This window comes from Bos mutus, chromosome 12 (assembly GCF_027580195.1).
Source record: "Bos mutus isolate GX-2022 chromosome 12, NWIPB_WYAK_1.1, whole genome shotgun sequence".
NCBI lineage: Eukaryota > Metazoa > Chordata > Mammalia > Artiodactyla > Bovidae > Bos > Bos mutus.
The window spans coordinates 34,294,693-34,307,324 of record NC_091628.1 but is presented as its reverse complement, the minus strand read 5'-3'; the positions used below and the strand labels follow the sequence as shown (position 1 = coordinate 34,307,324).

At 46.2% G+C, this 12,632-nt stretch overlaps 1 protein-coding gene across 3 annotated transcripts in view; it reads left to right on the top strand.

Moving 5' to 3' along the window:
• TNFRSF19 (TNF receptor superfamily member 19) overlaps positions 1 to 12,632 on the top strand; it is a 91,401-nt gene that overhangs the window by 45,731 nt on the left and 33,038 nt on the right. For all 3 annotated transcript variants that reach the window (XM_070380519.1, XM_070380517.1, XM_070380518.1), the window contains exon 5: positions 6,819 to 6,904. In XM_070380519.1, the coding sequence (XP_070236620.1) occupies positions 6,819 to 6,904 (86 nt within the window). The remainder of the gene's footprint in view (positions 1 to 6,818; positions 6,905 to 12,632) is intronic.

The following is a 12,632-nucleotide window of genomic DNA, read 5'->3' as shown; positions in this document are numbered from 1 at the left end:
ATGTAAAATGGTGCAGCTGCTTTGGAAAACCGTGTGGAAGATCCTCAACGAGTTACACATTGAGTTTCCTTGCAACCTAGCCGTTCTGCCCTTGGGTATATAACCAGGGGAATTGAGAACATGCCACACAAACACTTGTACACAGCTGTTCACAGCACTATACGTAATAGTAAAAAGTAGAAATGACCCAAATGTCCTTCACCTGATCCATGGATCAACTAAATGGAGTGTAATTAACGAATTAATGACAGAATGCTGTTCGGCAGTAAAAGGAATGAATTACTGATACAGGTGACAACGTGGGTGAACCCAGAAAACAGGATGCGAAGTGAAAGAAACCAATCACAGAAGACCCCGTTCTGTGTGATTGCATGTGTGTGAAATGTCCAGATGTGGCAGATCTAAAGAACAGAAAGTAAATTAGTGGCTGTCGAGGGCTAGTGGCTGGGGAAGATTGAGAAGAATGGGGTGTGGTTGCCAAGGAAGCAGAGTTTCTTTTCTAGAGTGGTGAAGATGTTCTAAAATAGTCCACAGAATGTGTCCATGAATGCTCTGTGAATGTGTCGATACTAAAGATTGTTTACTTTAAAGGGATGGAATACATGGTATGTGAATTATATCTCAATAATCTACTCTGTTTTTTAATGAATTTTTATTTCTTGACTGTGCTGCACAGCATGTGAGAGCTGTTCCTGACCAGGGATCGAACCCATGCCCCTGCATTGGAGGTGCAGAGTCTTAACCACTGGATCACCAGGGATGTCCCTAGTCTGTTATTAAAAAAAAAGTAGTGTAATCTCAGAAGGCACTGATACCTGTTGAGTATCATTATGCCGAGTTTTGACCTTGTGCAAATCTAATGCAGGGATAGAAACTGAACACCTGTCTTATCTCTGTTGCTGTCCTGACAAAACCAAGTCTGTGTGCTTCTGCCCTGGGGTCGGGCGTCGGGGCAGGGGGAAGAGGAGTCCCTGGGGGCTGCTGCCCAAGGTGGGCAGTGCCTGGAGACCCAGGACTCGCTGTTTGTGGGACTGGGGGGGACCCCAGGTGTGAGCTGCTGGACCGTGAGGGGATCCAGCCTCCCCCGAGCCTCCTCCCAGACGTGCTTCTTCATCTTCCACCAAATTTGCTGCCACCTGAAACCACAGCTTTAGTTTCCTCAATGTTTGCTCATCCTATAAATAAATGCTTCCGTGCGGGAAGGTTAGAAATGAGTAGATATTTGAATAGTGTTTCATCGTTTATTTATATGATTAGTTTAAAATTACATCCTTTCTAAGCCAGCATGAAGGTATGGGGCAGGCAACAATTACAGAGTGACTTGTACACAGGTCTTCCTGGGTGTGTTCAAAGTGCTCACCCAGCTTGACTGTGTTTGTGTGAAAGAGGCAAATAGTTCACACGTGCTTTACAGACAGGAAAATTGAGGTGCAAAGGAAATAAACAGGGATGTCCCTGGTGGTCCAGCGGTGAAGACTCTGTGCTTCCAATGCAGGAGGCCTGGGTTTGATCCACGGTCAGGGAACTAGATCCCACATGCTCCAACTAAGATACGGTGTACTCAAATAAGTAAATATTTTTAAAAAAGAAAGAAAATAAATGAATTGCGTATTACCTCCAGAAAAATGCCAAGATCAGGCATAAGGTGGGCATTTTTATTCCTGCTGCCATGCCCAGCTTCTGCAGCCATGGTCTTACTGGGATAAGGACCTGACTGTGGGCTTGGCCCCTCTAAACCCTGGCGTGGAGAGTCTGTCCTCCGGGTACAATTTGACCAACCAGGGAAAGTCAGTGCCCTTGTTCACAAGTATGGTCGTGGCTTCCAGCCAGTTACTTAATTTCTCTGACATCAATTCTTCTCACCTATAAAAATGTCATCCATCTAATAGAGACTTCCCTGGTGGTTCAGTGGTTAAGGCTTAGCCTTCTAGCGCAGGGGTCAATCCCTGGTCAGGGAACTAAAATCCCACAGGCCTTGTGGCCAAAAAACCAAAACATGAAACAGAAGCAATATTGAAATGAATTTGACAAAGACTAAAAATGGTCCACATCAAAAAAAAAAAAAAAACCTCTTTAAGATAAATAAGTCAATTATGTAAAAATCAAGTCTATGGTTTTTCCAATGGTCATGTATGGATGTGAGAGTTGGACTGTGAAGAAAGCTGAGCACAGAAGATGCTTTTGAACTGTGGTGTTGGAGAAGACTCTTGAGAGTCCCTTGGACTGCAAGGAGATCCCCATCCTAAAGGAGACCAGTCCTGGGTGTTCATTGGAAAGACTGGTGCTGAGGCTGAAACTCCAATGCTTTCGCCACCTCATGCGAAGAGTTGACTCATTGGAAAAGACCCTGATACTGGGAGGGACTGGGGGCAGGAGGAGAAGGATGAGAGGATGAGATGGCTGGATGGCATCACCGACTCGATGCACATGAGTTTGGGTGAACTCCGGGAGTTGGTGATGGACAGGGAGGCCTGGCATGCTGCAATTAATGGGGTTGCAAAGAGTTGGACGCGACTGAGCAACTGAACTGAACTGACGTATATATCATGTAGTAACGCTACCAACCTGTAGCATTGTCGGAAGGGTTAAGAATAGAGCTAATGTCCAGAGCCTGGCAGAGTGCCTAGGGCACAGTAAGCACTAAACACATCACAGACATTACTGTCAGTTAATGCTGTGCAGGGCCTGTGAAAGCTTTGCAAAAGGGGCCACATGGCCTCCAGCCCCGGCCCCACCCACCTTTCTCTGCTGAGGGGGCCTGGGGCCCTGCCCTGGAAGAGGAACCCACTTGGCCAGTTCTTTGCTGCTTTTAGTAACCGGGATGGCTGACATTTTCCAAGCACTCTGTACTGATTCGATGATTAATCACCAGACCACTCTGTGAAGAAGGGATTAGCATCACCCCTTCCTCGCAAAGGACGTTTTTGTTGTTCTCGTCAGTCTCAGTCGTGTCTGCCTCTTTGTGGCCCCATGGACTGCAGCACTCCGGGCTCCCCTGTCCTTCTCAAACTCATGTCCTTTGTGTTGGTGATGCCATCCAACCATCTCATCCTCTGTCATCCCCCTCTCCTCCTGCCCTCAATCTTTCCCAGCCTCAGAGTCTTTTCTAGTGAGTCAGCTGTTTGTATCAGGTGGCCAACTTGTTGGAGCTTCAGCATCAGTCCTTCCAATGAATATTCAGGGTTGATTTCCTTTAGGATTGACTGGTTTGATCTCCTTGCAGTCCAAGGGACTCTTGAGAGTCTTCTCCAACCCCATTATACAAAAGCATCAATTCTACAGTGCTCAGCCTTCTTTATGTTCCAACTCTCTCATCTGTAGATGACTAATGGAAAAACAGTAGCTTGCTGCTAAGCTAAGTCACTTCAGTCATGTCCGACTCTGTGTGACCCCATAGACGGCAGCCCATGAGGCTGGGATTCTCCAGGCAAGAACGCTGGAGTGGGTTGCCATTTCCTTCTCCAATGCATGAAAGTGAAAAGTGAAAGTGAAGTCGCTCAGTCGTGCCCGACTCTTAGAGACCCCATGGACTGCAGCCTACCAGGTTCCTCCGTCCATGGGATTTTCCAGGCAAGAGTACTGGAGTGGGGTGCCATCGCCTTCTCCGAAACCATAGCTTAGAAATTATTTAACTCTGGATATCAACCCCTTATCAGATATACGGTTTGCAAATAAATTTTCCCATAGTATAGGTTGCCTTTTCATTCTTTTCGTTGTCTCAATTTTTTTTTAACTTCCGAAGAAACTGTTACTAAAATTCAAAAGTCTTTTTTTCTTTTTTTGGTTGTGACATTTTTAACCACTTGGTTGAGGTATGATTGACTGAAGCTGTACATATCTATTATATACCGCTCCATGAGTGTGGTAATAAGTACATATCACATCAATAGTATCCTTTGATATACAAAAGTCCCAGATTTAATATACTCCCTGTCTAATTTTGCTTTTGTTGCCCATTTATTATATGCCTTTTGATGTCGTATCCAAGAAATTATTACCAGATGTTGTCATGAAACTTCTCCTGTATTTTCTTTTAGGAATTTACAGTCTGGGGTCTTATGTTTAGGTCTTTAATTCATTTTGAATTAATTTTTTATTTGGTGTATAATCAGGATAAAACTTCAGTTTTTTGAATGTGGCAATGTAGTTTCCCAGCACCTTTTGTTGAAGAGACTGTCCCAGATCCATTCATTAGACCAAATGTTCAGACTCATCCAGTACTTGCTTAACCTTCCGTTTTCATTTGACTGTGAAGATCTGCGTCACTGATTGTAGTATGGTGACTTTCCACCACAATTTAATAAAAAAATTTTCTTTTGGAATTTATAAAGTACAAGTTGGAGGAGTCACACTTCCTGATATCAGAACACATTACAAACTCCAGTTTTCAGTACAGTGTGATGCTGGCATAAATGCAGACACGCAGAACAGAACAGAGAGCCCAGAAGGGAACACGCACATGCATGGTCAGACGATTTTCTGCAAGCTTCTACAAGGAAGTGTGACTCCTCCAACTTTGTTCTTTGACTTTTACCTTATAAATTCCAAAAGAAATATTTTTTTATCAAATTGTGGTGGCAAGTCACCATATTATGATCAGATCTTCACAATCAATTGAAAATGGAAGGTTGAGCAGGTACTGGATGAGTCTGAACATTTGGTCTAATTATCTAGTTTTAATGCAGATTTTGCTTCAACCACAAATCATGCAGATTTGCTAAATAATCCAATTCCACAAAATAATTGCATCTACCTGTCTCTATAAACTTGATCTGTAGTTTATTCTCCATATCACTATTTTTGTCATGGAAAGGTCAGAAAATGCATGTGTATATACATACATCTATCATGAATACGTATGTATGTATATAAAACTCACTGGAATCCCCACCGTTTAGAAATAATCACTATTAATATTTGGTGTATAATATACCAAGCTATTTACAATGCACCTTTACACACATAAATGTCTTTAGCTGCATTGATAAATAAATAATCTGAAAGAATCTATACCAAAGTGTATGTTTGTGCAAATTAGAATTATATTATTCACAATTCATTTTCAGTTAATGGTATTTCATGAACTGAAAAAAAAAAATAGGTACGTGGACCTGCATTGCGGTTTCTAAAGGCCCCCTTGTATTGCACAGTCCTGGGTCCACCACGGCTGAGGTCACATCTGCTGTTGGGTCTGGGCCAGGCCTCTTGGGTTTTTTTCTTTTATAAGCAATGCTGTGGTTTCTCTATTTACATCCAATTTCCCCCAATTGATTATTTTTTGAGGATAAATTTCAAAACATGAAATTACTGGATAGGATGTAAACTGTTCTATTGAGTTCTGAAGGCCTGTTGCTAAATTGCCCTGTAAAGCAGCGGTTTGTATTCCCACTGCACACGTGTGCCCGTTTGCCTAGGTGCCTGCCAACAGGTGCCCAGTTTTCTAATTCAAAACAGTATATTTTCATTGCAGTTTGCACTTGCTTGTTAGTAATGAGGTTAAACATTTTAATGTGAAAATTATTTAAAGTGCTTAATTTCATCATCTTTTCCCTCTTAGCTCAGTTGGTAAAGAATCCCCCTGCAATGCAGGAAACCCTGGTTCGATTCCTGGGTCAGGAAGATCCACTGGAGAAGGGATAGGCTACCCACATCAATATTCTTGGGCTTCCCTTGTGGCTCAGCTGGTCAAGAATCTGCCTGCAATGAGGGAGACCTGGGTTCAATCCCTGGGTTGGGAAGACCCCCTGGAGAGGGGAAAGGCTCCCCACTCCAGTATTCTGGCCTGGAAAATTCCATGGACTGTATAGTCCTTGGGTTCGCAAAGAGTCGGACACAACTGAGCAACTTTTTAAATTATGAAATTTTAAAATTATGGTATGTTCTTTGGAACATTAATGTTCTTTGCATGTTTTTCAGTTGCCAGATTTACTTTTATAGAAATGTATTTATTTACTTATTTTAATTTATGTTTGGCTGCACTGGTCGTTGTTGCTGTGTGCGGGCTGTCTCTAATTTCGACAAGTGTTAATAGTTGTAGCCCCGGGGCTTTGTTGCTCCGAAGCACGTGGGATCTTGCCAGAGTAGGGATCAAACCCGTGTCTCCTGCATTGGCAGGCATATTCTTAACCACTGGACCATCAGAGATGTCCCATGTTTACTATCATCATAATGATTTTTAAGTTATAGACAATACTGTGAACTACTTTCCAGTTTTCTTCTGCCCACGAATTATGTTGACGATTTGTTTTTGCTCTTCAGATGTCTCTAGTATTTGTGCATGCATGTGTGTGTGAGTGTGTTTATGTGTGTGTGTGTTCAAAACTGTTAATCTCTTCTATTCCGGTTCCTGGATTTCTTCTCATTTCTGGAAAGGTGTCCCCGTATCAAGATTGTACAAGTATCTGCCTACATTTTCCTGGTGTTCCTATGGTTTGCATGGCATTTTGGTTTCTGAATTTCAAAGGTTAAAAACTAGCCCTGCATAAGGTATTTTGTCATTTAAACAACAATAGAAACATCCAGATTTCATATTCCCTCTTGGCGCCCCCCCACCTCGATGTACAAAAGTGGGGCTGAGTAGAATCTACAAAGTCACATTGAGTGAATTGTCATTTCTTAAGTGTCCACAGCATGCTCAGAGTGCCTTCTAAAGTTGTGCCGGTCTAAAATATACTGTAACGTTTAAGCCTTTGAGAACCTTTTTTGAACATAGAACTGGTAATGGAGACTGGCAGTAATTTATGACAGAAATCTGTTTGCTGCATCTGTGAGCTGAGATGAAAAAAGCAACACAAAGATTATTCTCCTTTCTCTTCTAGGTTTTACAGAAAGACAAAACTTGTTGGTTTTCAAGACATGGAGTGTGTGCCTTGTGGAGACCCTCCACCCCCCTACGAGCCGCACTGTGAGTCATGCCCTGCACACAGAGAGGGGCTCTGGGCCTTTGTAAAAGCTTTCTCCAGTTGGCAGATGGAACGCAGTCTCTCTCTACTGCTGGCTTAGAGGGTACAGTCTTTTGTCAGGTGTCCAGCAGGACAGAAAGCCCTTTTGTGTGTGTCTCAGTCAGCAAACTGCATCCACTGATTGGAACCTCGAAGGGAAACACAGACATGTTGCTACTCCCGTTCCCTCCAGACTCTGATCTTTCAGTCCAGATGATGACTCGGGCAACTCCAGTTAACTAGGGGTCCAGATTCTGCCTGATGTGTCCTGTCTTTGTGCTGTGGCCTCCTGAGTCTGTGCATTTCCCTTCCTGGTCTCTAGACCATGGACAGAGGAGCCTGGTGGCTACAGTCCATGGGGTTGCAAAACAAGAGAAAACTCGTTTGCATGTTGGTAGAGAGAATATTAACGAGTTAAACTTTCTGGCCATGTTGTTTCTTAGATATAAAGGTATTTGTTACAGGTTATCCACCTGCATTGATTTTGATTAGGAAAGAGAGGCTGCTGACTTGTCTTAATCCTAAATATAAATCTGGCCGGTGAAAACCCCTCCGGGAGATGGTGAAGGACAGGGAGGCCTGGCGTGCTGCAGGCCATGGGGTTGCAAAGAGTCAGACACGACTGAGTGACTGAATGACAATAGCAATGAAAACCCACTATCAAGGGGACAGGAGAGAAGTCAGGATGGGCGCCCCACCACCCCCCAGGTGTGCTCGGGGTGGGCTTGTCTGTGCTGAGGAGGGCTTTCCTGAGCTGGGGGGCAGCAAGGTCCAGGAAGGGGGTCGGAGGAGGAGACTGTGCTCAAATGGGTGTTGCTCTTTCCTTTCGGGGAGCATAATACAGACATTTATTTATTTAGGGATTACTTTGATGTAATTCTCCATGCCCAGGATCTGACCTCTTACTTCTTTTCATGGCAGAAGCCCCCTTAAATTAATTGAAATTTACTGCATTATTTGATAAAGTCGCATGGTATTTTTGTTTCCGAGAATACTATGGAATTTTGAAGTCCCTATTATTATGTCCTTTACCAAAGTGCATTCCTTTCTACTTTTGAAGTGACAGGAAGGCCAAGGGCTTGACTCTTTTATAGAAATGCCGCTGACCCCTCTCTTTGTAATAGGTAAATGTTCACCAAATAATTCATTGCATTTAACAGATGCAGTATTGAATGTCTGTTCTGTGTGAGTCACAGTTGGTTTTACTTAATTTTCTCAGGGTCTCATCATCAGCTCACAGTCATCAGTGTGAACACTGGTCCAGAGAGGTTAATGACTCTCCGCTGTTGGCTGATAATTGGCAACCTCGGGTCTAACTCCAGACACTATGTTCTCCCCCGCACGCCCTGCTGTCTCTGTGCAGTCCCCAGCCGTCCAGTCGATCCCCTGTTGGCTAATGTCATCCATTCCATGTTGACTTTTTCTTGTATTATTTGCTTTACTGTTTGTCATCTAAGGAAAACTCTAAAAGTCCAGCTTAGGAGAGGTGCTCCATAGCTCAGAAAAGGACATGTCCTCTTGCCAGTTAGAATGGCACAGCTACCAAGTAAAGTGGGTCAGACAGAGAAGGAGAAATACCATATGACGTCCCTTATATGCAAAATCTAAAGAGAAATGATACAAATGAACATATTACAAAATAGAAGCAGACTCACAGACTTAGAGAATGAGTTTACAGTTGCCGGGCATGAACGAGAGGATGGGAAGAAGGGATCATTAGGGAGTTAGGGATGGACATATACACACACGGGCCTTGGTGGCCCTACTGTGTAGCACGCGGAACTCTGCCCGATGTTAATATGGCAGCCTGGATGGGAGTGGAGTTTGGGGGAGGATGGATACATGTGTATATGTGGCTGAGTCCCTTTGCTGTCCACACCTGAAATTATCACAACACTGTTAATTGGCTATACCCCAATATAAAGTTAAAAGTTAAAATGAGGCAGCAGCCTGGTCTTGCCTATGGCTCAGCTCAGCCATCATTCTGTCCAGGAGGCAAAGATTATCCCCTTCATCCAAAACTATCAGAAAAAGATTTAGTGAAGAAATTGATATTGCCCATAGAGTTAGAAAGGCCTAGGTTTTTTTTTTTTCCTTTAATTTATTGGTCTTAGATTTAATGTGATCTAGTCATGTTTGAGGCACTGGAGTTGTTTGCCTTTGGGGAATCTGGCTAAGCTTGGACATCATAAATTAGCCTTTAAGCATAGATTTCACATTTAACTTTTAATGTTTTGTAAAGCCCTAAGTAAGTGATCATTTGAAAAGAAAATTGGCTACATATATATATATATATATATATAAAAATATTTCTCTAGTATGAGACTTTTTAGAAAGCAAAGAAAAAAATAAAATTTTTTTCCAAGCCAGAAATGCAGCGCACACAGCTAATAGCTTTTCGAATTGTGAAACAGCTGTCTGGTGGTCTTTAGTGAGCCTTAATCCTTATCTCTTTAAAGGAATGTTTGCTGCATTTGGCACAGTTCTTGGGAATAATTCCAGAACGCGGCTAATCTCTTCAGAAGAGTTCTCGAGGTCTTTGGGGAAAATTATGTAAGGCGCCTCATGTTTTCATTTCTCCTGCTTCAGGCTTTTGCACTCATCCACGAACAATTGCTTCTTTAGTGACTTTCCCAGAGGCGTTCCTGTGTTATAGACTCAAAGCGTGAAGTTGGTGGCCTCTGGGAAGCTCCCTGCAGAGACAGGCTCCGTTTCAGGGGTGCATGTGGTGCTGGGGGACTGGACTCCCCAGACCAGGAGCAGCCCCTGCTCGAGACCCCAGGTAGCCCTGGGGTCTGGGGACCGCAGCCCCCGCAGCAGGAGGTTCCCTGTGGCTACTCTTTCAGCCTGCAGGCTCTGCTTAGGCCTCCTGGCCTCCCCACGCTCTCAGCGGGCTCCTGGGATGTGTGCTTCCCCCTTCAGGCTCCTGAAGGAGCAAATCCGGCAGGTGCAGGTGAACACCATCGTCCTGGGAGCTCCGCCTTTCCTGCCTGCCTGCTGAACAAATACTTGGGTGTCTACGAGGTGCGAACCCACCATGGGGCAGACATGGGCGCAGCCCTTCCTGGAGCTCACAGTGCAGGGGGCGAGCTGTCAGGCCACTCAGACGCCACACACCTGGATGCACCTGGTGACAGTCAGTCCCACCTGGGAGGACCCTCGGCTCTAAGGTGATGGTGCAGGAGCCGCAGGGAGGGTGGCCCCAGCTGTGACCCGGGAGTCAACCAGGGGAGGGCAAGCCCGAAGAGGGGGACGCCAGGAAGGAGAGTGTTCCGTGGCGTGGGGTGCTGACTGTGGTCCAGCCAGCCAACACTGGCAGTGCCTGTGGACTCGGTCCCTGAGAAGCCTTCGATGGCTGTTTCAATGAGTGACGGAAACGGGGCCCAGGCGACGGGGACATAGGAGGCTGTACAAGGGAAGGAGGGAGCTGACGGTAGGTCACTCGGTCCAGAGCCTGCCTCGACAGTGACTGTGGGGAGCGTAGTCAGGGGAGGGGTCTCCTCCTCACGGGAAAGGAACGCCTGTTTGCAGGTTAAAGGGAACGATCTTGTTGAGACAGGCTGACTGTTTTATCTGAGAGGACAAGAGAATGGTGTCACGTAAGGTCTGTTGAAGGATCCAGAGAAGGGTTGCCCTCTGGTGGAGGCGGTGCCTGCTCCATGCCCCTCCAGGGCAGGGGCAGGCGAAAACCCAGGCATGTGCATCCAGTGGCCGGCAAGGGGCTCTCCTGTGAGGCTCTGTGTGTGTGTGGAGCACAAAGCACCACTCTCCCGGGTGAGACTGGACCCAGGCCCTCAGAGACTGGGCCAGCACAGACGTCTGAGGTTCTGTCATCGAGAGTGGAGGGGATAGGGGAGAAAACAGTGGGCTCCCGGGAGCACCAAGGGTCCAGCTGGATCAGTGGTCATGGTGAGCCTTGTTTTCATCTCCTGTGATGTCTATAGGGGCCTCTGTGCCACAAGACGTACCTAAACTGTGCCTGAAATGTGCAGCTTATGGTTGTTGTCGTTTAGCCGCTCAGTTATGTCCCACTCTTTGCAACCCTGTGGACTGCAGCACGCCAGACTTCCCTGTCCTTCATTATCTCTTGGAGTTTGCTCAAATTCATGTTCATTGAGTCAGTGATGCCATCCAACCATCTCATCCTCTGTCGTCCCCTTGTCCTCCCACCTTCAATCTTTCCCAGCATCAGGGTCTTTTCCAATGAGTTGGCTTTTTGCATCAGGTGGCCCAAGTATTGGAGCTTCAGCTTCAGCTTCAGCATCGTCCTTCCAGTGAATATTCAGGGTTGATTTCCTTTAGGATTAAAGTCCTTTAAAAGGATGACTGTCTGTGTTAATAACATGAGAATAATTTTAAAGGAATATAAATACATTTTATTTAAAAAAATTTTTTTATTGGAGGCTAATTGCTTTACAGTGTTGAGATTGTCTCTGCCATACATAAACTCAGATCATTCATAGTTATATATATGTATATATATATATATCCCCCACCTTGAGGCTCCCTCCCCTCACCCCGTGCCACCACTCTGGGTCATCACAGAGTGCCAGGCTGGGCTCCCTGTGTTACACAGGAGCTTCCAGCTAGGTATTTCTTTTTCACATGGTAGTGTATTTATGTTGGGCTTCCCAGGTGGCACTACTGGTAAACAGCCCACCTGCCAATGCAGGAGACGAAGAGATGAAGGTTTGACCCAGGGTCAGGAAGATCCCTTGGAGGAAGGCATGGCACCCCACTCCAGTATTCTTGCCTGGAGAATCCCATGGACAGAGGAGTCATGGGGTTTAGCAGAGGCTGTGGCTCAGAGACCAGCAGTGAGTGTGGGAACCTGGACGGGGCATAAGGAGAGATGGAGGGAACTTCAGCTGTCTGTTCTCCGCAGCTCAGATTTGTGACCAAGAGTGTCTCGGTGGCAGTGTCTCTCTGAAGCATGTACCTGCATTCCTTATAAACTGATTTAGAAAACTAGAAGGAAGTTTCTATCCAAACCCCTGCCTTCCGACTGTGTATATTGGCCCAGTCTTAAGTCCTCAGACCCTGGCATCCAAAAGCAGCCAAGGGTGGGGCACAGCCTGGAACCAGCGAGAAGTCTGGGCACCCTTTCCTCTGCCCCATGGCCCAAAGCACCGTGCCCGCAGCCCAGCCAATATGAGCTTTAAGCTCCCCTGCCCCTGAAGAATGGTGGGTGTGTGAACCTTCATTCACGCCCAGGCTCTGCCTTGGACCACAGATGTCGCCTCGGGCAAGTCAGCTCACCACTTTGAGCCTCCCCTTGCCCCTCCGGAAATAGGGATAACCGTGCCATGTTGGCAGAGGGGAGATAGATGCAAATGGGATCGCGTCCAGGAGCACCAGCCTTCTTCCCAGCGATGACTGCACCTGGCCTGCCATGCCGCGGCCCCGCCCGTCCAGGTGTGCCCTGTGTGGGAGGTGGCAGCTGGGAGCTGCCCTATGCGGGGAGGGTCCCAGATGCAGCTAGCTTCGGTCCTCCCCTAGCCCTGGGGGGTTGGGGGGCAGGGGGTTGAGGGTTACCTGGATGGGGCTGCAGAAGACTTCTGTGCTTGGTGACCCGGATGGCCAGAACACCAAACCGCCCGCTTTCCTCTGCCCCTTGGCCCAAAGCCCTACGCCCACTGCCCAACCAGCTCGAGCTTTAAGTTCCCCTCCCACCGGGAGAATGATGGGTGT